We start from the raw sequence: 25,267 nt of genomic DNA, 5'->3' as shown, positions 1-25,267 counted from the left end.
GTGTGTGTGTGTGTGTGTGTGTGTGTGTGTGTGTGTGTGTGTGTGTGTGTGTGTGTGTGTGTGTGTGTGTGCACAACAACCATATTCAGAAACTGATTAGCTGTTTGGAACCCCTCATCCCTGCTCTTCAATACTTGCAACTGGGAAATCATAAAGGCACGGCAATATAATGAGCACTACATTTGAGACAGGAGTCCTTAATGATCACATTATCAGGTTCAGCAGGGTCCTCCTACACACACATGCACCTACCACAGGAAGCCTCAAACCTTAACTGTCACACATACACATGTTGCCATCTCACAGAGAATAACAAACACACACACACACACACACACACACACACACACACACACACACACACACAACACACACACACACACACACACACACACACACACACACACACACACACACACACACACACACACACACACACACACACACACACTGACGCACAAGCTGCCTCTAAATCACACTTCTTCAGAGAAAGACATTGAAAGAAAAAAACATGATTAAAGAAAACTCCAGGAGCAACAGAGAAACTAATTCAATGTGTATGCTGCATGCCTTTGTGTATGTGTGCATGTGTGTGTGTGTGTGTGTGTGTGTGTGTGTGTGTGTGTGTGTGTGTGTGTGTGTGTGTGTGTGTGTGTGTGTGTGTGTGTGTGTGTGTGTGTGCATGTGTGTGTGTGTGTGTGCATGTGTGTGTGTGTGTGTGTGTGTGTGTGTGTGTGTGTGTGTGTGTGTGTGTGTGTGTGTGTGTGTGTGTGTGTGTGTGCACGTGTGACGGGATGGTCTCTGACCCCTTCAGGCATTGATGGATGTTTGTGAATATTTGAGATGCCTCTTGGAAAGCCCCTGGCAGAACACAGAGAGACATCAGAGCAGCTAATACCTCTGTTCTCCTTCCTGAATACTGTATGATTCGCTTGTATGTGCGTGCATGAATTCAAATCAGTAGTAGCAGAGAGCAGTGCTTACTCTAAAGGTTTGGAAAGGGAATATTTGTTGTTAGACGTTACAGCAAGAAGACAGATTTAACAGTTTGTCTGATTAAGTATTCATGTTCTCCCGGCTGCTTGCAGATTGAACACTGTGAAAACTAATCTGCTGGAAATGTGTGTCCTGTTCTAAATCTGTGTTTAATATGTCAAACATGTCAGTATGGGCTTGAGTGTGTGTGTAAACATGTGTAAGTGCAGGCAAAGTTTTAGAGGAAAGATGGCAAAAACTGAAAAAATGGCTGACAGGATTAAGTGTATCAGCTTTGACATTACATATAAATGAAGTTCCTTTTAGAAACATGCTTTTTATTGTTGAGATTTTTTTGTTGGTAAAATAACGACATGAACAGGGACATTTGTTTAGGAACAAACATATCTAGTGTTGATTTCAATCAATTGTTTAATAAAAAAAAAGGTTCTTGTGATTTTGCAGCCTCTCCTTGCGCACAACCTTTTTTTATGCTTCTCACAAACAGGTTCTGATGGTCACGTATACGAAGCGCAGGACACCAGACCAGACCGGGGTTTGCATTTTGAGTTTTACGTGGTTAGGTACATGTAAAGGGAAGACTGTGGGTTTGGTGCTAAATGTAAATGGAACAAGTTTCTCAGACTTCGTGGCGTGTGTGACTTGACGCTAATCTGCTTTGGATGTGTGAGAAAAGAAACGATGAAATACAGTAACCATGCTGTTGTTGCTACAAGCCGGTGATGTATTAAAAGAGTGGAGGAAAAACTAAGATAATACCTTTCCAATGAATGCATTGAAATAGGTTAACATAGAAATTGACAGACTCACCTTTACAACATTGTAGGACATAAATTAGACAGTTAAACATTTATCTGCTTTATCGTCTTTGGCAGTGGCTAATTTGGCCTCTAGCAGAAATGAGAAACAGGCTCTTCTCACTTCCATCCGCTTGATTTTTTCAAAGTCTAGTTCTGATGCAATTAGCCAGATTCCACTCATCCCTCTCTGGAGCCACACGTTTGAAACAGCATTGTTGTTGCAGTAGTACTCCCCAATCTGACTGATCTTTAAAATCGAAAGAGTTTCCTTTTAAGTATTAACATTTTGCATCAGGGTCGAACCTGGAAAGTAAATAGCAAACATTTAGTCACTTTGCCAAGATGTATACATTTAGATGCTTGTTTCACAGTTCAAGTTTTCTTGTGCAACTCCTAATAGGAATGGAGAGGCAATCAAAGGTCAGAAAATTCAGTCAGAGCAGAAGTATTTTAAACATAGAACATTATTTCTAACAGATATGATAATCATGCATTAGGAACAGAAAACTAAATGTAGCCTTTTAAGTCAACTTCAAGGCAGGTAGAATAAAAAACGTATCACACACTCACAAATACAAAAAGCCCCAGGTTGTCAAATAATCTCAGCATCTATTTAAACAGGTGGATGTCCTCATAGGGGATGAAGTTATATTGATGGCTTGCTGTAGAAAGAAAATCATTAATCCTCTACTTTCTATTCAACATTCAGTGTGACGTGGTGTTCAATGCCTCACTCTGCTCTTCTTAATCACTTTTACAGTAAATTAGCCTTCTCTTCGCTTGAGCGTGCACATGAATGATGGTTAGTAATCATGAAATACTTAAATCATAAGAATATTTAAACATTAATCTTTCAGTAAGAGAGCTTTCTGCACAGGGTTTTTACTGGATGTAGGATCTGATTGGAGGAAATTGCTAGAAAGATACTTGAGCTTGAACTGGGTTTTATATTATTGATGTAACAGCTGAAATATGATTTTAGACAGAAATAATAAGACATGACGGACCTGCAAAGAAAAATCTAAAACATAAACCTATCCTTCTTCTAACCGTTATAATAGTATAAACTATTGTGATGTAAGTAAAAAAAAAAAAAAGAGACAAACAAACAAAAAGCAATTTTATTATGCTTTATTATCCAATTCAATTGCATCTATTTTAGACAGAGGCCATAACAGCATCACAAAAGGGATGTTTCTCCTTTATCGGCTTAAGGGTAACATTTTGATTATGGTAATGATGTCAGGAGGATTTCAGTTATGTTGCACATTTTCGAACTTACATTTTTTTATTTCAGTCGTCATTACTTATGTCGTAAAAGAGGCTCCCAGATTTTAGCAGGATGAATAAAATATTGGGACCTTTTCAGTTTTGATTAGCTTTAAACATGGGTATTTCCAGAGGACAATTCTATCTAAAACGTAATAAGGACGGTCGCATTATTACCAAGTGTTGTTAGTATTGCAAAAGGACAAGAAATATTTTAAATGTAGTATGGCTAGATGTAATGTGAACTTGCTCTTTGTTATGTTTGTAGTATTCATCCTCTCCTGTGTCTTTTATTGTTTTTAGCGCTATTTCAAGCTGCAGCAGGTAGACATTTTCCTCTAAAGCCAAAATAATATCCACAAATGTAATGGAAATCTAGTGTTGTATGCCAATTAAATATACATATTCGATTGTAGCCCTGCTACTTTATTCACAAGAATGCGAATCTCTCAGCTGGGTTTTGCTAGTTATTCTGCTCCCTAGTGGCTAAACATGCAGTTTCATCAATTTATAGTCTATCACACAAACTAAGAACTGAAACCAACTTTTACCATTGAACAATTAACACAACTTAATCAATCTAAATAACTGATTGTTTGATACATGTTATATATTTTAGTTAGCTTAGAATAAATAATGGACTACTGGAGGCGTGTGATAATATCTAAAAATGATGGACCTCCCCACGCACACGCGCGCAACAGTAATTACGATCTAAGGTGATTTTTCAGGAGAGGTTCACACACACACACACACACACACACACACACACACACACACACACACACACACACACACACACACACACACACACACACACACACACACACACACACACACACACACACTTTCCTCTTTTCCTCTTTTCCTCCCCCTCTTCCTCTCCTCTGGTGTAAACGTCCTCGGAGGGCTCCAGACATTTTGATTGGCCGCGGCGCGCAGAGAGGAGGAGAGACTGACGGGCTGGCACGAATTCCTCAGTGCTCCTCAAATTTCCTGAAATCTCGGAACCTCCTGCTTGCCTCCGACACACATCCAGCTCCCTTTCTCCTCCGAACACACACCCGAGCCGAGCAGCTTCTACGAAAAATGGTAACGTATTACAAAAAATGTGACATTTTCTTTCAAGTTTCCTCAACATGCCGAGGAACTGGTGTGATGGATTTGCTTAACTCTTACTTTTTCTTTTCTCGTGCCCAGATGTTGGGAAGTGTCTCCGTACTGCTTCTGCTGGCTGTAGCTGCCTCCAACGCTGAGGTAAGTTTGGCTAAAACGTTTTTTCTTACTCTGAAACTAGTAGTTTTCTCTGTAGGGTTTCAACCAGTGCAAAACGTTACCTTACATGTACTAAACGTTTTTCCACACATAACTCTGGAACGTCTGGAGGCACATTAACACAGCAGCTTTGTTCACAAAGCTAGACGAGCTAGAAAACATCTGGAAAAAGGTCTGAGTCAGTCTATTATATGACACAACCCGGTGCTGTGTGCCTTGTTAGAGATTTTATTTTGTTCTCAAGGAGATCCATTTATGCCATTGTCGTTGCCACTCAACAATGGCAATTATGAGCACAATTGTGAAGACAATCAGACTCAGGTTTGAAATGAATTGCACGTTTTATTTCAACAGGGACATCATTTATAATCCTGGAAAGTTTTGCCCAAATAGGCCTAATGCTGTTTCATAGGCATGTATTAGTGTCTGTAATCTGAAACAAAAACTCACATTTTGCATGGTGCTGGACCACACACATACAGACACAGAAAATAATAATAATACAGTCTCGGTTTTTATTTTGTGGAGTTGTGAGGTTAACACAGCAAAAGCTGCAGTAAGAGGACACAAGAGTGACAGGCAGCTGTGCAAAGAAAAGAAAGTAGGGCTGGAGTCTGTGTACATCTCACCGCAAGCTCAGCGCTGGGTTTCATGGCCCTCATCATCAATATTAAAGGATGCTTCAGCACAAAACGCTCCGCCGACTGGCAACTGCTCTGATGGCAAACAAATACTGTGTTTGGGTGGTCAGTCTGAGAGTATGTGTGTTTGTCTGTGGACACTGGGGTTGTGAGTGCAGAGCTGTGAGAATACTCACCTTATTGCTCTCACACTGCGGTGCTAAGTAGTCCTACCTCTGAGTAAACACAGAGATAAAGTGCTGTTAGATTATCTGGCCTGATGGCTCAGAGGGATGTACACCTCCATATTCTCATTAAACTGCCTGTGAGAAAGTGAAAATCCTGTTTCCCGAAATGTCAAACTGCTTCTTTAAGAAATAGAAACACGCCCAAGCACACGCACACACACACACACACAACACACACACACACACACACACACACACACACACACACACACACACACACACACACACACACACACACACACACACACACACACACACACACACACACACACACACACACACACACACACACGCACCAGGTGGTGGTTGATGGTCTTAACCTCACCGTGCACAGCTGTTGAACACCTGGCTTTGTGTTGACTCCTCTGTTGACCTGCACAACAGATGCATGCTGAGGAAATAAACAGGGGGAATAGCTGTAGCCTGATTAGAGGATACATCTTTCAAACAGCTACACCAAATGTGAAACTCAAGATAAACCGATTGTTCGCTGCCTAGTCTATCTTTACAGCTTCACACAGAAGGCCATTAGTGTCTTCAGCTATGACATCACTCACAGTCTGACATGCAGGCCCTCCCATGACCTTCAACTGCTTTCCCTACCTTTGCCCAGTGGCTGGAAAATGTGCCATTGTGTTCGCGTTTATTGGATTCATGACCGTGATCTGTGAGGTATGGCATGGTAAAGACAGAGCACACAGCAGAGTCTGTGGAGTGTACCCACCAAAGTTAATGGGGAGGCATTAGAAAGGCATCTATTCTCCAAAGGTAATTACCCTTATGATATATGGCCTGTGCACTGGCCATGGGAAGGGCCTGTCCTGGCATTCCTGTGTGTCGTCTAAAGGAGGTCAACAAGTCGGAGCAAAACTGGACCTAATGAGCCTGCAGGGTGTATTTAGGTTAGGTAAGGGGATGTGTGTTACATACATGGCATGAAGGAGCTGGACACACTGGTGGACATAGGGCTTGTGTGTGTGAACTGATGTGCTTATTTTCAGGATTTTAATGCAGGGTATTCAAATTTGGACACTCACTCCTAAAATATTACGAAGGAGAATGCCTGTGTGCTTCCTGAGGTGAGAAATTGCAGCGTTTGATGACAAGCCGGTGTTGGAAAACTGCGTGTGTGCAGGCAGGAAACCAGATACGCATCTTGTGAATAAGATGTTGATGTTTTACTCAAACACGCCGGGAGCTTGATATGCAAAGGAGGTCGAGATGCAGGCGTAGTGAAAGTCATAAGAGTTTTCAGCCTCGGGGGACATGTGTGTGTGCACACACTTGCATATATAAAGAGAGAGAGAGAAAGCAGTGTTTACTTTACTTGTTTTGTGGCATGCAGTGTTAGTGTTTTATCCTGCCTCATCCGCTGTGACTGGGTGGAATGAGACAGAGGTTAATTTAGTTATCTGCAGCGGCTCTGGATCTTGGAAAACACAGATGGCAGGAGAAAGTCAGCGCAACAAGCCCTCCTTTCCTCTTAGGCAGTCCAAGAGTTGAGACAATTAAGTATTTTGGAGCTGGCTCCCTTGTTGAAGCCCTGGAACTGTAGCCGACTGTGATTGAGCGTCTCTTACACCCCGCCATGTTGCCACCATGTTGATGCCTGTTCTCGCTCATTCAAGGTGGGCTAAAAATATCTGCCCAGGTGGAGGGAACATGAGGGGACGCTGTGTCCTCTGTCTGTATCAGCCTGCTCTAATTACTGTAGCCCAACATCCAGTCATGGATTCTGCGCAGGGATTGTAGAGGGCGCGATGTAAAACAGAAAGGAGATGGAGCCACAGTCATGCAATTATAGCAAGGGAGATTGTGGGTGAGGTAAGACTTGTGCAGCGAGACAGAAAGAAAAGGGGGGTGTACTTGTTTCATGTCCCTGCAGTGTGTTCTCTTCACTCTTGGCTTGGCTTAAAAGGAGTCCTCATTTAGCTTACCAGCTGTACTGGTGTCTTATCATTACCGGCAGTCTGCACTCAAAGGCACACATAAATTAACACACACAGTCAAATGACAAGGAGCTACAGAAAGTCTACTGAAGGGGCAACAGATCATGAAAATGTGACATATTTACTTACTCATACACAATCAAAGTTAAACGTATAGTATAATCAGGACAAGAGGCCTCCTGAATTCAGGCCATAAAGGGTGTCAGTTTGTCTTTCTAGCCTCTTTGTAGCTGATGGTCAACAGCAATGAGTTATTATTGTGAAGTGCTAAGTAATAGTTTGACGCTCTGATTTACTTCAGTTCAAAATTGCCTAAAAAAATGTTCTGACACAAAAAAAACGTGTGCTCTACATTTACTTCCACCACACATCTTCATTGTTTCCAGCGACCCGTGTAGAGGAAGCACCTTGAGATCAGGCGCTGCATCTCAAATGCAGTTTGGTGGTGAAAACGGGGTGATTGGAGGATGAGTTTAAACCAGCATTATCTTGGTGGTAGTAGCAAATATTCAAACGAGAACTTTGAAGGCCGAAGTGGAGAAGGGTTCAATGTGAACAGCAGTTGAACATGAGTCAGTTGGTCCTAAGAGATGGGCGAACGCCAGCATTAGCCAGCATTATTCTCTGCAAATGTCACTGTTAAATGTTTCTACCATTAACCAGAGAGCCTTGACAACTTCTGCTGCTTGAAAGTGGCTCGCTCACACAGTTTTTATTCTGAAGTGGTTTATGCAATGGAAGGATTTTTTCTTGTGATAAGTTGTGATCAGAGATGTGGGCTATAACACAGCAGCCATGCCAAAAAAAAGGATTATCCAAACATCAGTGTCAGCTACAGAACAGACTTTTACAACTTCAAAGGAATAGACCACACTTAATATACTGAGTTTGTGAGCAATTTAACATATATTGGGTATTTTAGCCACTTAAAAAAGGACAACATTTAAAAAATCAATATTAGTTTAAAGGTGGGGTAGGTCATTTTGGAGAAACCAGCTCGAGTGGGCTAGAATTTGAAAATACACAGCCGGAAAAAATCTGCCCCTCCTCCAACACACACGAACGCGCACATGACCAATGAGGGCACGAGATAAGTTTGTGCACAGATGGAAGGCTGACAGGCAGGTCGGCCATCCAGTTATTTTAGCCGGGCCGGCTCAGATTATTGGTCGTGCTTTTTACAGCGCTACGGCTTCCACAGATGACATATTTTTATGGATTTTTTGTCAAAGCACTTCAGATATTCATTGCTATCGGGATGTTAAGAGCATTCCATGGAATATAACAAAAAGTGGATCTCGGGCCGGTTTCTCAAACTTACCTACCCCACCTTTAAGTGTATGCTATATTTAGAATATGTATTCCGCTTTACCTTGCCGTAAAAAAAAGCCCTTTCGAACAAGCTACCACCAGACTTCGTTGAGAACATATGGGAATTGATCTTCTACCGCTGCCTTGAGTGTTTAGTTTGTTTGTGTTGTTGTGTTGCCATAGTGTTTTTAAAGGGTTAGTGAGAGTTCACCAAAGTAAACACTGTAGGTAATAACCTTTTTACCTCACTTCAAAAAGCCTAAGCTAAACTATCTCTTTGTAAGGTAAAGTTGCAATATCATACTTTAAAAAACACTTGATTACAAGGAAATGCTTGCTTAGTAAAAGTACAGTGTTATTAGTAACTTTTATAAGCAAGGCATGGCGTCTGTGAGTTCAACATACTGTAGGTCAGAATCGTCAGGAAAACTTTTATTGCAAGTCCTGTGGAGATCATAAATCCAGTCATCAAATTAAGTAAACAAGCATTCCTCTCAAACGATTAAATTGGTTAAGCATTGAGCTTCATTCCTGAACTCTGAGTTCATCTTACTAGCTTTTCTGAGCTTTAAACACATATAAATACCTTTATTTAGCAAATGGAGCTGCCTTAAATGTGTTGTACCTAATACAAACTATAGTGTTGCTTTAAAGTTTAAGAAAGTATACAAGAAATTCAAAGCAGAGTAACAAATTGAATGATTCAGTAGTATGGAATAACACTGAACCAATGTCCTTACGAAGAGTTTAGGCACAGTTGGCGCTGAATTAAGGATCACGCTTTTGTGGACTTTTTTTCATTATTGATGAATTGGCTGGTTATTTATCCAAGTTGAACCCAACATGAAAAATGTCCCAAAGGTTTTCTATAGCGTACAGGAAACATTAAGATGTAGACATGCCTTGTCAGAGTTTACGAGAAATGTTCTGTGTCCCAGATTAAGTTGTATGGATTTATCATCACATCCCCTCTGACTGTTGGACATGGACATGATAAAGGTGGAGGTCTTTGAACAGATTTTAATTGGCTGCACACGTCACGCAGTCTCTAAATGAGCCTCTTCCTTCTAAAAACATGTTCCAGCCTTTAGCCCCAATACTGGCCTCAGAAAGGGAGCAGAGAAGAGGGCAGGGAATCTACTCATTCTTTTGGCCTGCGTCTAGCAAGAGCCCTCCCTCCCTCCCTGTCTCCCTCCCCTTCATCTCTCCTTTCCTGTCAGTGGAAAAATGCCCAGAACCAGCAGGGGTGGGTTGGTAAAGGGGGGGGGGGGGGGGGGGGGGGGGGTAAAGGTGGCAAAGTAGATGGAGAGAATAAGAGAGTAAAAGGACATGGGGGGAAATGATTGGATCAATGATTAGAGAACAAACAAACACAATCTGTACTTTATGCAGAAAAAGATGACAAGAAATGTCGATGAATTGAGACGGATTAAAGTGTTACAGTTCCCTCGGGGATTTCCAAAGGTGAGGTGGTGGAGAGGGGATACTTTTGTCCCAGCAGGGGGACAACCGCGTGCACAGGGGAGGGGAGACTGGGGCTGCTGCTGTTCATAGCATTTTATGTTCTCCGCTGACATTTTAACTGCTAGCGGATGTGGCTCTGCCCAGAGTGTGACTAATTTCCTGCTTTTCTTTATTCTCCCTCTCTCACTTTCACTGTGTTTGACTTTATCTAACTTCCTTCAATCCTTCATTCCTTTGTCCATTCTTCTTCTACTTCTTCTTCTACTTCTTCTTCTTCTTCTTCTTCTTCTTCTTCTTCTTCTTCTTCTTCTTCTTCTTCTTCTTCTTCTTCTTCTTCTTTCTTTCAGGGTGTAGTTGTTAAATTTCAGCTCTTGAACAACGGGGCCTGTGGGTGTAAAATAAGAGGCTGCAGACTGGGTGACATCATCCTGTCCGTTGGTGCATTCCTTTCACACTGAATAAGAAACAGGGAGAAGGATAACAGGCAGATCTGCGTGTATACTGGTCGTTACACAGAGTCCCTTTGTTTCTGCATCTCAGACCTGGTCCACCGTAAAGCATTCGAGACCACTTGTACTTCTCATATCTTTAGTACACACTGAAAGTACTCTCACTTTGGCCTCATTATTGTGTTGTTGTTGGGGGTTGAGTGAGTATTTCTGATCTGTGAAGTACGAAAGCAATGAGGCTTAAACCTGATTTGGTATATACAAAGATACAGTTGAATGGTTTAACATGGAAGAAAATGCTTGTCATTTGAGAATGAAGTCACTTGAATTATTGATGGGAAATTCTATAGCTTTTAAAAACTGGAACCAATGATCGTCTGTTATGTTTCTCCCCTGTGGGATGGATTAAGTCACAAGCTTGTTTAAATTCCTCGTGGTTTGTAGTTAGTGTACGAGTGGTTCTTATTCTGCTTTGGCTGTGCTCCACTTCTCTTCTGGTTCGAGGGGAAGAGAAGTGAGAGGGAGGTGCAGTGGAGCCCCCCCCTGTCTTCTCGTTGCTCCCGGCATGGTCTCATGTACTAACAGAGCTGGACAATCTGAGACAGAGGGAAGAGGAAGGGGGAGAGCCGGCACCTCTCTGACCTAGATACTGAGGAGATTTTGGTTCAAGACGAACTCTGTCGGACCCCAGCTGAGGTTAAACAAAGCTCAGGAATGTACACCCCCTACCTCTAATCCTGTCCTTCACCTTGCTTCATCTTTTTTTCCACCTTCATTGTTTCTCCTACTGAAAACAGGCTTATCAAACAGTGGGTTGCATTGCCTGGCTGTGCGTGCATTTGTCCGTCCGTCTGAGACAATTTGTTGGCAGTGAAGTACATGATATAGGAAATAAAGTCATTTTAGTCTGGAAATAAACTGAATAAAGTTACATCAAGATTCACACTTTAACTTTTTATACTTGTAAATACTCTGGACAAACCGAACACAATTTAAAAGAAATAATTCCTACGACTTGGCGTTTTTTATTTTCTTTCAATCTTGTTCATTGACTTTGGAGGTTTCTTCGTTGAGACGGGCTAGCTGATTTCCCTTTTTCAAGTCTTTATGCTAAGCTAATCTGCTGCTAGCTGGAGATTCATATTAATATACATGAATGGAATTTATCCTCTTTACTTTCGACAATGGATAAAGTGTATCTTTCAGAATGTCGAACTTCTCCTTTTATTCCTTCATATGTACCAAATATCCATTTTGTTCTAAAAACAACCATATCATATAAATTGTTCTACATAATAATTATTGTTAGAAGTATGTTTTAAGCCTAACTTTTCATTAATAGCAGCTAAACATTTTAATTGAGACAGCACACAGATGGAAGCTTTAATGTCTGCTATGAATTAACTGTCTCAGCTGCTCCTGTCATCTTCATTGTGAGTTCTGAAATATACTTTCAGTCGAAGAATAACTTTAAGTTTTTGGGAGTAAGATGCCGAAAAAGCATCTCAACCATTTTTAAATCTTGTAATCATTTATTCTTTTCTTGTTTTTTTTGCAGCATTTTTTCTAGCGTGGCATATAGATTAGTAATTCATATTAGTGACTAGAGTGAATAAAAACCACATTAATCTCCCATATTCTTTCACCCTTCTGAGATGATTTTATTTTAACATTTCAAGTTGTCAAAAGCTTAATATTTTATTCATAAAAACACTCACCAGGCTACCGTAGGGGGAAGAGGAACATGTTTTGTCGAACGTTTGTATCTTTGAAGTTTACGCTTACATCTAGCTTCATGCAATACATCTCGTAAAAAAACAGAACAAATCCTATCTTTCTGCAGCTTATTATATTCAGCTATAATGGAAACATCACATAGAGAAGCTGATGCATGCTGCTAAAGCCGAACAACCTTTCACCTTTGCTGTGATGTGTTACAATTCTACAGCCCAGGAAAGTAAAACCTCCACAATGAGCCAAGCGCTGAATCAACGTCTCAAACAGTGTTGGGAAAGCTCAATATGAACAGTGTTTACTGCTGGGCTGTTGTATTGGATTGCATTAAGTGAAGCTCTGTGTGCTCAATACACCAATCAAGCTGATTAAACTAATCTTGATTGCTACAGAAAGTCATACTGTTTTATAATTACCAACACAAGGTTTAATTGCGGTATTTAATAATTAAAGTTAAGTATTGTTTTTTAAAAGTTATGTCCAGTAGGCTGTTTATCACTGCAGGCTCATCCAGGGAAGGTTGTTTACAATCCGTAAATCAATGTTCGCTATGTTAATGAGGGGGCAGGGTGCACTGTGGGAATGGATTCACCGTGTCTCTAAAGTGACACCCATGGGAGAGAAGCATCGAATCGCCGGCTAGATCAATGGAGCGTCACCGGGAACACACCAATATGCACACTCACACACACAGTGACACACAAACACATATGCACAAAACATGCAGTAAATGGCGGATAGGCTTCATTTCTCATACGGTTGTGCATGTACAGCTGAAAGACATGCAGAACGAGGTTTTAATGTGTTTTTCATGTGTTATTGGGGGCAGGTTTAGCCTTTCTGTTCGGCCTTATCAGCAGTGAATAATGAAATAGGCTTTTTTTTTTTTTTTAATGAAGCGGAAATATATTGCCTTCAACTGCAGTCGGCCTTAGCATGACGCCGAAATTGACTTTAGAGTGCACACAATCTCCTGCCTTTCGTCTTTTATCTTCACCAGCTACCTGTTTCTTCAGACTTTATTTAAAGCCTCTTCATCCTCTTCTTCCTCTCTTTCATATCCAGCCCTGCAAAACTGGTCTCGGATCACTGACATATCTCTTGGAGCCTAAAAAAGGGCATGGTACTGAGAGTGAGATGACATGACAGAGAGAGCTACCGCAGAGTAGAAATAAAAGTATACTTGACTTGAATTGTAAGGCACCACGCAGAGTTAGGAAGATTAAATATGCACTTGAGGGTTTTGAGAAATATCACTCATCTTTTTATCTTCTTCAAACCTTTAAATAATTGTAACCTTTTGACTAAAAGATTAAAACACAAAGAAATGGAAGAAAAGGGACAGAGGAAAATGAGCTGTGAAATGTGTACACTGTATATGCAATCAGTTTAATGCTTGAGGCAGCTCTCTGTATTAACACCTCTGTTTAATCTGTTATGACTCACCAGTCACGTACCTGAGCTATAGCTCCAGTGTTTGGTTTTTAATGTGAAGGAAAATATTGCATCATTTGTTGGCTGTAATGAAAAATGTATGTCATTTTAGTAGGACACAAACAGCGGGTGTGTTTGTTATTTTTTGTGCTGAGTTGTAGACAAAAAATGGTTATGTTTGCTCTGATGGTGATTAGGTTAATGAGTGTGTTGCATGCGCTGTAGTATCCACCCATGGTGGGGTCTGCAGAGAATACTGGTTGTGTTTCAGCATGTTGACATTATGGTCTTAATCTTGGTTTCTGAAACAAAAATTACCTTGGTCGAGAGACACCTGAATTTGCCATCTGTTACTGTGGTAGAAAGCCAGGATACTGTCATGCTTTAACACCTTATCAATGTATGCAATGTGTGCAGGAGTGGAGTTTAAAAGCCTCAATTCTGAAACTCTTAATCCTAAATACGGGTACAACAAACGGCTATTTTCGCTCTTGATTAATGGATAAGTTGTTTGTTCTATAAAATGTAAGAATTAGGAAATCCATGGTCATTGTGTCCAAAGCCCGAGAGGATGTCCTCAATGTTGTTCGAATGTCAACAACTCAATGATATAACCTTTTTCTATCAAAGAAGAGTATTGAAACCAGAAAATATGTGCATTTTTATCAAATATAACTCAAACTAAATAGCTGAATATGACAGATTTAGAGTCACACAGGGAGATAAATATTGTCCGGGTTCTATGTAAGCCTTGAATTGTGACCAAGGCAAGGTTAGGAGCCAAAACAAGGACAACAACAGTACTTGATGATGATGCATGTCTGCCCGCTCCAGTTCATAGCAACAATGAAGGCTCCATGCAGGCATGATTTATGTCCACATAAGGCAGCCTCCCTTCCCTGGTGTGTTGAAGAGTGGTTTGGTGACATTACAGTCGATTGTCCATTGTTTTTGTACAGTCTGTGTCAATAATAAATCCTGAACACACTCTGCTGTGATATAACTAAGGGACTTGGTTCCATTTGCCTCTTTTGATTGACACCTCTGTGATCTTTCCAAAACAGGAACCTGAACATGCTTTCACCATAGCAACAAACCACTTCAGAAACGCTTCCTCTGCTGGTTATAGAGATGGTCAGAGCTCTACGTTTACACCAGCTTTATCTAAGCCGCCCATCCATTATTCATGATCTCATCGAAGGTTTCTACAGGTTTCAACAAGCTTCTCGCCCAGCTGTGTCTAACAAACGGAATTGTCCAACATGCTCAAAGCCAGAGGGATCGCTTTGAAGATTTTCCATGACCTCAACTCCTGAGTGCAAATATGTGCGTGTCTCTAAAAGTATGCATAGAAATGAAGCAAAACCCTACGATCCCTCTCCTCTGACCACTTCAGGGTTAACGCTGCTGCACTGCAACACATGCATGTGACTGCCGCCCCTCTCCCAGCATCCATCTTGTTATATTCTTTCATTAGTGAGCTTATGAGAGTTTGGTCACAGAAATCCAGCTCCAGGTTCACCTACATACCAGACTTTGGACAAACACACACAGCAGCTTGGAAGCCAGCTCACGTGCACTTACACATGGAGGGCCAACTTTCTGTCTCGCTCTTGCAGGAAACAGCAGCTTAAAGAGGAGGAGGGGAGTCTGGAGAAACAGGGAGGAGAACATATTTCACTGAGCATGGGAATGGGCCCAAAGGAAAACACAGCTCAGACTCCAGATGTGGAAACACCCTGTACACAGGCAAACACAAACCCCCACACACACTTATACAAATACAAATACACACAGATAGAGTAAGGGAGAAGTAATGAGGGTCATAAAGCAGCTCTAGGACCTCCGCTTGCTTGGCGTCTTGTGATTGGTTGGATTTTTAGCTCTAGTGAACTCATTTTTTGGCAAGTCCTCTGGTGATATTCAATAAACAAACAAAAGACAAGGAAACAAAGGCAAGCGTCAACAAGAGAAAATTAGACTGACTATGTTTTCGAAAATAAAAGTTTAACTGACGCATGTGAAGTCTCATCCTGCTTGCCTCTCATTCTGTCTTCAGTTTGTCTCCAATACCTCAAACCGAGATATGTTGTCATCGCTGCAGCTGTATTTGGTTATGAATGTCTTAATCATTAACAGCATACTCTATAAGGTTTTTGAAAGTAGGTGAATTGTGTTTCCAAGTGAGTCAGAAGAATAACCCTAAAGTAATGACCATTTGAATTTACCATATTGGTGAGTTAGCGCCTCCTAAAGGGGAAATGGTGTCATTTTTTTCAGGATAGCAGAGTTGATTAGTGTCTTTGGATGTGTTTGCTAAAATGAAGTGTTGAGGAGAAAAGACAACACTTACAGTTTTTTTTTGGCTATTTGGCTTTTTTTTGGCTGTATAAAAATTGTTGGGAAAAAAACGAATTTCATGGAAAAATAGACATTTTAAAATCAAAGATTTAGAATATGAATTAACTTATTTGTTTTTGATACGTATATTTAATGTTACTTAGTTTTACTAGTTATTTTTCATCTTCCTTTAATGACCATTATTTATCTGTATAGCAGCTGCGTGTTGGTGTGTGTGAGGATACAGTACGTGCATAGTTGAATGTTACATTTCCTGTTTCAGGAGCTGCTCTTCAAATGTCATTGTCCATTGTGAGCAATTTTAAGAGGAATTGTATTCTATAGGAATATCTTTCTCATTAACAAACAGAAAAAAGGGGAAGTATTAAACCAGAGAGCCTCTTCATTTCCGGATGTATTCAAGGAAGAGATACGATACTGGTTAACAGAGTGAAGAGGAAACGGTCAATGTATATGTCTGTGAGGAAGTTTGATGGTTCAATGTGAAACTTTGTGGTTAGTACATGTTTAAAATGTGGTTGGCAACTTCCCAATGCCTATCAATGTGTATGTTAATTTAATTGGGCAACAGCGCCGCCCTGTGGGTGAAATCTGTAAAAATCAATAATGTTTATAAAGTGCCTAGTAATTAATAACAACTTTGAATTTGTTTCCTTTCTTTCAGGAGCTGCAGAGCAAGAGCAAGGTGTGTGCTAATGTGTTCTGTGGGGCTGGCAGAGAGTGTGCTGTCACAGAGAAAGGGGAGCCCAGCTGTCTGTGTATAGAGGTGAGTATTACATACAGTATGTGACTCTGTAGAGACCAGGGGACATTACTTCAACACAATGAAAAAGTGGTAACCTTTCAAAAATACCTATTCCCCTAGTTTTCAGCTGTATTCTCTCCCCATGTCTTTGCAGAGCTGTAAGCCCCACAAGAGGTCAGTGTGTGGCAGTAATTCTAAGACCTACAGGAATCACTGTGAGCTCCACAGGGATGCCTGTCTGACTGGCTTGAAGGTCCAGGTGGCCCACGATGGACACTGCCATGGTTGGTGAACTAAAACGTCCCTGTTGATCTTTAACAACTTCAACAACGAGTTAACATTGAAAGTTTGAGTCACATAATCTATGATGCCCATGCTTCATAAAATGCATTATAAAATGACTTATGATTTTTGTTTTGGCATGTGATAACTGTTACATAGGTTTTAAGCCAACCTTAGCATCATCAACTGCTTTATCAAATGTCTCTATTACTATCCCAATAAATTACACCTCTGAGTGAGGTTAAGACTGTAAATTTTTTATCATTGAATATTACAAGTACGGTATGTTCTTATCAAGGGCCATTAAGTGTTCTGATAGTCAAGGGTGCTTTTTCTACCTGGTGCCAATTCGGAGTATGATGGAAGCAGAGGGGGTCTTTTTTAAACCATATTCCAACATTTTTTCCTGTGCTACGTTTTGCTTTAGCTACGTTGAACCCTTGAGAAACGTTCCTCTAGTTATCGTGCTATTGAAAAACTGAATGTGGTAGCTGTACCCTTTACCCTGTTCATCCTTTCTAATTAATTACTGACATTGTTTGAATCAGTGTGATAGATACATAACCCAACAATAACACTTCAATGGTTAGCATGTCACGGTGTTACTGAGTAAAGATGTAGCGATCAAAGTCTTTGCACCTGATAACCTGCTGATGCCCTCAATGATCCAATACCAATGCTCTGGTTTTATAAATGTAATATTCCTCACTGCATATAACCCAATCAGAAAGTAATCTGTCGTAAAATATGAGTCCAGGGACTCCTGAAACTAATAACATGTAATGTTATTACAGGGATATGTGGGAAGTCAACTGAGGGTAGAAGCTCAAATATAAATCTAACCTTGTTATTGTTTTGTTATTTGAGCATTCGCCCAATTTGGACCCCTAAGCTCCTAAGTTTATTATCCCAACATGACTTCATACTCACCCTAAACAACGGAGCCGCCATTTTAATCAACCACACACACTTGAGAATCTCAAATATTAACTAAAAGCCTGCTTTGTATCTTTAACATTCGACAGCATTTGGCTCATCAATCATCAATAAATCAATCAATGTTTATTTATATAGCCCAATATCACAAATGTTACATTTATCTCAGTGGATGGCTCATCTGTTAATTGGTAGAGGTGCTGATCATACTGTTAGGAGTTAATTGAACGGATTAGTGTGTGATCTCAGAAGCAGCCATTTTTTCATGGACTTGATACCTGAAGTGATCGGGTGGCTAGTGAACAATATAGGGCCATCCACATGTCCCTGCTGACTCCTGGCCTTGACTTATCTCTGAAATAATGTAATATTAGCATCTTATCTTGAGTGAACTTTAACCACTGTCACTGGGTGATATGACACTTTGTCCCCGCTGAACTTGACATTGATCAGTGCTGTGGCAGAAAAAGTATTTAGGGAAAATAGTTACATCACGCTGTACTCTATGCAGACCGTTGGCCTAATTCTCAGTCGCAACCAAGTTTATCTCCATTATTCTGAATCAAGTCAATGCATGTTTTTGTTTTAAATGTTCTTGTCTTTCTCTGTTGTTTTAGAGAAGAAAACAGAAAAGGCCGCTGCCAGCCCAGGTGAGTTTTTGTATTAGTATATTGTATATTAGCCACGTAAAAAACAAAAATCGAATTAAATGATTTTTTATTGGTGTACCTCTTTTGTGTTTTGATTAAGTCCATGTTTCCCAGGTGGGTTATGGGTATGTTCACTATGTCTGTGCAATAACTATATTTTACAGTCTAATGGAAAGCACTTGATTAATATGGAACTTCTGACGTATACACTAATGGAAACATGATAGCTTACCAGATAAATGTTGCCCTTTGGATTATTCATTAATGCTGCTGACCTATGGAAATCTTCCCTCCCCTGCAGTGGTTTGCTATGCTGCTGACCGCAATGAGCTGAGGGGTCGTGTGATCCAGTGGCTGCAGACTGAGGTGGTCCCAGACGGATGGTTTGCCAAGGGATCCAACTTCTCTGACATCCTGCTCAAGTACTTCAAGGTCGGCTTTTTCTCTCTGTACAGGACAGAATGAACCCAGTTTCAATTAGTGCACACAATTGTTCCCAAGTTTATATATTCATGTGGACATTCTCCAAACCCTCTTCTCCTTAGAGCCACCTCCGACTCTGTCTAATTGTTTATGTAGCAGACCTTTCAAGCATGTCAGCTGGAACCCTTCCTCTATTTCTTAGTACATGAATGACATTAAAGCAGAATGGGAAGATGGTTCTTTGAACAATTTGTGCAACTCGCTTAATTTCTTTTTCTTTTTTGTCCCAGCATAACAATACGTTGTATAATTTGAGAGTATATTTATAGCTAACTTTAGCATCTCATGGTCTAACCCTTTGTTAAGTTGCCCTACACAGACAATAAAAATAGAGCCTTCGGGTTAATATGCAGCCCTGGTGTTCATTTAATGTGATGAGCATTTATATGAAGATACATGCCAAAAAATTAATTGATATCGTTTTTCATGCTCCAACACCCATTGCTGTCCCAGCCTCATTTCTAAAATATCACAAAAGAGATCCAGGCTGTAAGTAGAGGCAGTCTTTAAGTTTTCATGACAAAGTGACTTTACCACATCTTTACAGGAAGATTGTCATGGCAACTGGTGTGCTCTAGCTGCATTTGGTGGCAGTGATGGCAAATGTACCTGTGTCCTAGACTGATGTGTTTATCAAAAACACCAATAAGTAATATATTAATTGTGAATATTTAGTTTGATTGTTCATATTTACTGTACAAAAGCATTAACTGTCTCTCTCATGTTTCTCTGTACGTTTCTGCAGTCTTACGACAATGGTGATTCCCAGCTGGACTCCTCAGAGCTGCTCAAATTCATCGGACAAAATGACTCTGTTGTGGAGCTGCAGTCCTACGCAGACCAGGAGAGCAACAACCTGCTCAGGTCAGTGTGGTTGTTGGCAGGGAAAATGAAAAACTGCCACTGTTTGCAATGTTCCACCCAAACTGTGTCAAAGTTTTCCGCTGTGGCAATGCTTGCACATGCAGATCCATATCTGTGTGGGGCTGTGCTATTTAAAGCTAGACAGGGAAAATCATTGAACTCTATCTAACCAAGCTAAACTTTACTGAAGGCCTCCTGTGGGAGCCTGCACTGGAATAAACACCTGTACTCTGCGGGATACAACACTCATTATTCTTTCTTCTGTATGCTTCTTTGTTTTGCAATGTGCTGCCACTGGAGGAGCTAATGTTTATCCAATGTTTACAACGTGCTTATCTGTGCTTCCCAGGAGCCTGTGTGTTGATGCCCTCATTGAACTCTCTGATGACAACGCCGACTGGAAGCTGAGCTTTGATGAGTTCCTCAACTGCCTGAAGCCTGGCTTCAATCCACCAGAGAAGAGTGAGCTTAAAGTGATAGCTTGTGTACTTTGACATAGTTTAACAAAGAGTTACACACCAGTAGATATAGTTTATGGATGCATTGACATAAGCTCACTTAGGCAGTCCTGATAATTGGCAAACTGCCTCAAATTGCTTGTTTTTTTTAGCTACGGTTCTCATTTCACAACTTTCGAGGTTGCCAGATCGCTGTGCTGTTCACACATCACAACAGGTTCTTTTGCAGTCTGGAGTCTTGAAGTCTTGATTTCAGTCTGCTCAGTCATGTGATGCAGCTTTATGTGGGATAAAGTTCACAGGAAGCAGAGGCTCTGTCAGAGAAATAACATTCACACACACACACACACACACACACACACACACACACACACACACACACACACACACACACACACACACACACACACACACACACACACACACACACACACACACACACACACACACACACACACACACACACACACACACACACACACACACACACACACACACACACACACACATCGCTGACTACTGATTAGTAAGCAAAAACATGCCAAAGGCCTACAACTTTCAAATGAAACTACTGGATGAATGGATGATGTGGCATTTTTAAATGCTGACAAGTCTTGGCCATGCAAATTGATTAAAGTTAAATGCTGCTTCGATTATCACTCTGCTGCAGTCTACTATCTGCAGATTTGGCTGATAAGTTTGCCATGCGTCTTTCTGCAGAATGTGCCTTGGAGGATGAGACATATGAGGACGGAGCAGAGACCCAGGTCGAGTGTAACCGATGTGTTTGTGCATGCGGCAACTGGGTTTGCACTGCTATGACCTGCACTGGTGAGTTGAAACACTGGGCATGATCTTTATGCTATTTATTCTTTTGGTCATTTTAATCACACACAAACACATTGAAATAAAAAGCCTTGTGGCCATTTTTGACTATTTTGTTATCTGTGCAGACAAAACGGCAGCTGTGGATGAGTCTTTGGATGCTGGGGCGGAGATGACTGAGGAGGAGTGGAACCTCCGTGTGGCCGAGCTCAACAAGCACCAGGTCTGTCTTTGTTATCTGAAAACCCCTGTCAACAAGAAAAAGTATGTAATGTGCTCATCGTGTATATGGCACGTAAATTATAAGTCAGAAAAAAGCACCTGGCCAAAGTCAAAACTTGCAATGTGTATTTTCAAAGCGCCATCACTGCCCTCTGCTCATAGGAATAAACGTAATGTAAGGTCAATGTAATATCCCTGACATTGAGCCATAGCCCAAGTGACTTATTTTATATTCCTTCAGGATATAACCTTCATTACTTGCAATGTGTTCCAGGGCAAAGAGGATTTGAATCAAACTGCTCATCCAGTAAAAAACAATTCACATAAGAATTGGTAGTTGTACATTTGTATGTGACTGTACCAACCTTACACAGTTCAGTGAACCAGGGTATCAGCAATTTTATGAATCTTGGCTTTTAAAGAGCAGCAATAAATGAAAAAGCTGGGAAATAAAGAGATGTTTTCTAAATAAGGTCGATGAAACTATGAATTTGCCATGGATATGAAATAAAGGGAATATGGCAGAAAGAAAATGATTGTAGCGGCCAAAATCATATAGAACTAAAACAGATAATTAACTTAATACAGCCGCTGAGGCACTAGTTAGCGGATCTTACGCAGGGCAATGATCATCCAAATCCAGACAAGAATCTCCATTTGTGCATTTTATTCCAATAACAAAGTACAATGAACAGGTTTCCTATATCTCTCTTCCTTAAGCCTTTCCTATGGCTTTCCTTTGTGTGGCTTGAAACACCCTGATAAAAAAACATTTTGTTATTGGAATAAAATGCACAAATAGAGGTTCTTGTCTGGACTTGGATGATCATTGCCCTGCGTAAGATCCGCTAACTAGTGCCTCAGCGGCTGTTTTGGTTCTATAGGATTTTGGCCGCTACAATGATCATCAACCTTTCATTTTATTATATAGATTGTAAAGTGGAAGGCATGTCCTAAACTAAGGTTTTGTGTGAATGATTCACGATCATAAACATATATAGCTGGGTATTCTTAAAAGTGAATTATACTTTGAAGGAATTAGTGAAACCAGTTAAAGGATTTAGAAATGTAAAAATACAAAGCCGTGTCATAGAAAATTCAACGACACAATCTCTTAACAATGCCACACAGAAGTAAGAATCGTAAAATAAAAATAATTGTGGATTAAGTAATACTGAAAGATGTATAAAACTAAGTTTAATCAAAATAGCAGCATTAACATGATGTGATATGTTAACTACATTTGTCAGAAGTCACTCAACATGTCAACTGTTAATTGTCCACTCATAGTCATTAATAGATAAATGTTTTATTAGTGTCACTGTTATCGTGTAATATTTTTCGCAGCCCTAACGCCAAATCCACCCTGCTGCTTTAATTTGAGTCTTGTTGAAGTGCTCTCTAAACCACATAGCCTATTACAATGGTAGAACACTTGATGCTTAAAAAAGGTCTGGGTATCACTTAGAACATAAAGGAATAATGCTGCCAGTGTTAAGGAAACAAACAGTGGTCTAAAAAGAAGTGCTGGAACCTCCTGGACAACACATAAAGACGTGCTGCCTCTTCAACCGCTCTAGACCAGGAATTCTGATCTAGAACCTAGGAATGAAGTTCTAGAACCAAGTTCTGAAAATCTTTCTGGAACCTCTACAGTCAAAATGTTTTGGTGGCATTTCTGCTCTTGTGTGTGTGCTTGCTTATTTATGTAGGACTATAGGGCTCTGGCTTGAGTCCATGGCTGAGTCAGCAAGGTCATGTACACTCTACTCCAGAAGGGCAGCTTATGAGGCTTTTGTAAACAAAACTGGCTGCGAGTTTGAGGTGACCAGATGTAGCTGAACTCAGTCATAAGGACATTGCTACAAATCAATGTTGCTTTTCATGAATAAAGCATTACATTTCATTTTTTTTTCAAAGATTTTACAAAATTCCTTACATCATTATAAATCCAGTGTGTTAAATAAATTGTACACTATATCTCACTTTTTTTGTCCAATCCTTTTCATTGTTTTGGAAACAGGAAACTGTTGAGAAGATGAAGTCCAGCAGCACAAAGGAGGCCTAAATAAGGAAACAATGAAGGAGAGGATTCACGTCATCACCCTTTCTCCATACTTGATTTATTCAGCGAACATGTGTTATTATACTGACTTTTCCATGTTTCTTGCTCTGTTAATTATTATACATTTTTTTACGATGTTTAAGTGTTTGAGTTGATGTTTGTTAGATTCAGGGGCAAGAGTATTATAGGATTCCCCTGTGTTCAGTACTGTCATATTTGATTGTGGTATTGCCTCTACACTAGCGCTGGGGCTATTTTTTTACTACAATCCTTATATTTTTACAGTTATTATGAAAAAAAAACATGTCAAGTTCTCACTGTTTGGGAGTCGTTTTTTGAGAAAGTAGTGTTGAAAGGATCTAGGAGTTAATCTGTTGAAATGCGGGAGCTGTTGGAGATCTGACTACTTGCAGAATTGTTCTCCCCTCCCTCGCAGGTTTTACGATCAGCATCTTGGTTCAGGAAGATGGGACAAGTGGGTAAAGTTACTAGTGATTTTGATTTTGTTGCCATATAGAACTGCCACAGTAGGCCACTACTTGACGAATGCACTTCTCTTTCTTTCCTTTCTAGCTTTCTTATGCTTTAGTTTAGCTCAAGTTTATGTACGATGTTTTATCAGCTTGAGTTGGAACTGTTGTTCCCATGTTATGCTCAGGCAAGTCTCTCTGGTGGTTTTTGGTTAAACATGTCTGTCTGTGTCTTGAGAGACAAAGACGTAGTGGTCCAGCTGTCACTGTGGAGCAACTGCACCAAGGTGAGACCTGATCTTTGAATATAGCATGATGAAAAGTAAAACCAAAGTTTTTATGAAATGTTTGAATAATGTAAAAACATCTCCAGGTAAAACATTACTCTGGACCCAGCAACAACGCTATACCTGTGCTTTCAAAATCACTAACAGAAGGACTAGCCTCAGCTATAGTAGCGTAGACGCATCAATAACCGGGTGAATATGAATTGTGTGTGTGTGATTATGTGGTTGTGTGCTAACGAAGTGTGATGCTGAGACTAGTTTGGTTTGTAAAATGTGTATTTGTTAAAATCCTGTATCTAAATTGGAAGGATTGACAATAAAACCAGTGCCTTAGACCTGCAAAAAGTATGGTTTCTACCTTTGCCTGCACATAGGTGTTCCTGAGTGTGCTTTGCTGAAGTTAAGCAGTTAAACAGTGCTTTGTGACTCCATCCTTGATAAATGTCTGTGTGAAAGTTGTATTATTAGGTTCAAGCTAAATCTTTATATTCCACTAAGGGTGCAGAGACTGTAAGGATTATGTATGTATGCCAATAAAGCCCAATACACCATAGCATAGCTTTGTCCCTTTGTATGTGTTTTTACCAAATTACAATTTCAAAATACTGAAGTGAAAGAGGAAGTTCCCCCTCATCCTGTTATTCCTATAACAAATACATTAGGAACACATTACTTCCCTTGTAGACTCTCATTTGACTGCCTGAGTATTTTAAAATCCAAAATTGTTGTTATTACCTATCAACCAGACAGTTTCTCTCACACATATATTTTCCAAAACTTAGTTATTCTTCCCTTGCTTTTCTTAATAGCCATTTTCTCTGTCATTTCTTGCTCTTGTCTTTGGTAATGTTTTGTGAAGCACTTGCATAACTTTACATTCATACTCTTATTATAGTACATTGTAAAGGTAATATGAGGGTCAAGTGCACTTTTAGGCTTAAACATCCCTGTATTTTAGCTGGTCCATGAGAAAACATTTCCACATTTGGACGCTTGAACATCTTGTGCATTTTATCTTAACATTTATATTTTGATTCTAAATGTGTGTTAACTAACTACATCAGCCATTA

General features: G+C 40.2%; 1 protein-coding gene across 1 annotated transcript; it reads left to right on the top strand.

Annotated features, from left to right (window-relative positions):
- Positions 1-4,000: 4,000 nt before the first annotated feature.
- On the top strand, positions 4,001-24,750 carry LOC307029474 (follistatin-related protein 1-like). The gene is made up of 11 exons (XM_079665541.1): positions 4,001-4,157; positions 4,266-4,322; positions 16,575-16,676; positions 16,810-16,939; positions 18,491-18,523; positions 18,825-18,955; positions 19,752-19,870; positions 20,220-20,332; positions 21,049-21,159; positions 21,282-21,376; positions 23,399-24,750. The coding sequence occupies exons 1-11, from the start codon at positions 4,155-4,157 to the stop codon at positions 23,441-23,443; spliced, it is 939 nt and encodes a 312-aa protein (XP_079521667.1). The 5' UTR covers positions 4,001-4,154; the 3' UTR covers positions 23,444-24,750.
- The last annotated feature ends 517 nt before the right edge of the window (positions 24,751-25,267 follow it).

Source organism: Notothenia rossii (assembly GCF_949606895.1).
Source record: "Notothenia rossii genome assembly, chromosome: 2".
NCBI lineage: Eukaryota > Metazoa > Chordata > Actinopteri > Perciformes > Nototheniidae > Notothenia > Notothenia rossii.
The sequence above is the reverse complement of the archived record's forward strand: the minus strand, read 5'-3'. Positions and strand labels throughout refer to the sequence as shown.

What these genes read in the sequence shown, in the direction of transcription:
- LOC307029474 (XM_079665541.1), top strand. An exon ending in TCCTGCTCAAGTACTTCAAG is followed by an intron (nt 18,956 to 19,751) that starts GTCGGCTTTTTC and finishes ACGTTTCTGCAG; the next exon opens with TCTTACGACAATGGTGATTC. An exon ending in CCGAGCTCAACAAGCACCAG is followed by an intron (nt 21,377 to 23,398) that starts GTCTGTCTTTGT and finishes TTTTGGAAACAG; the next exon opens with GAAACTGTTGAGAAGATGAA.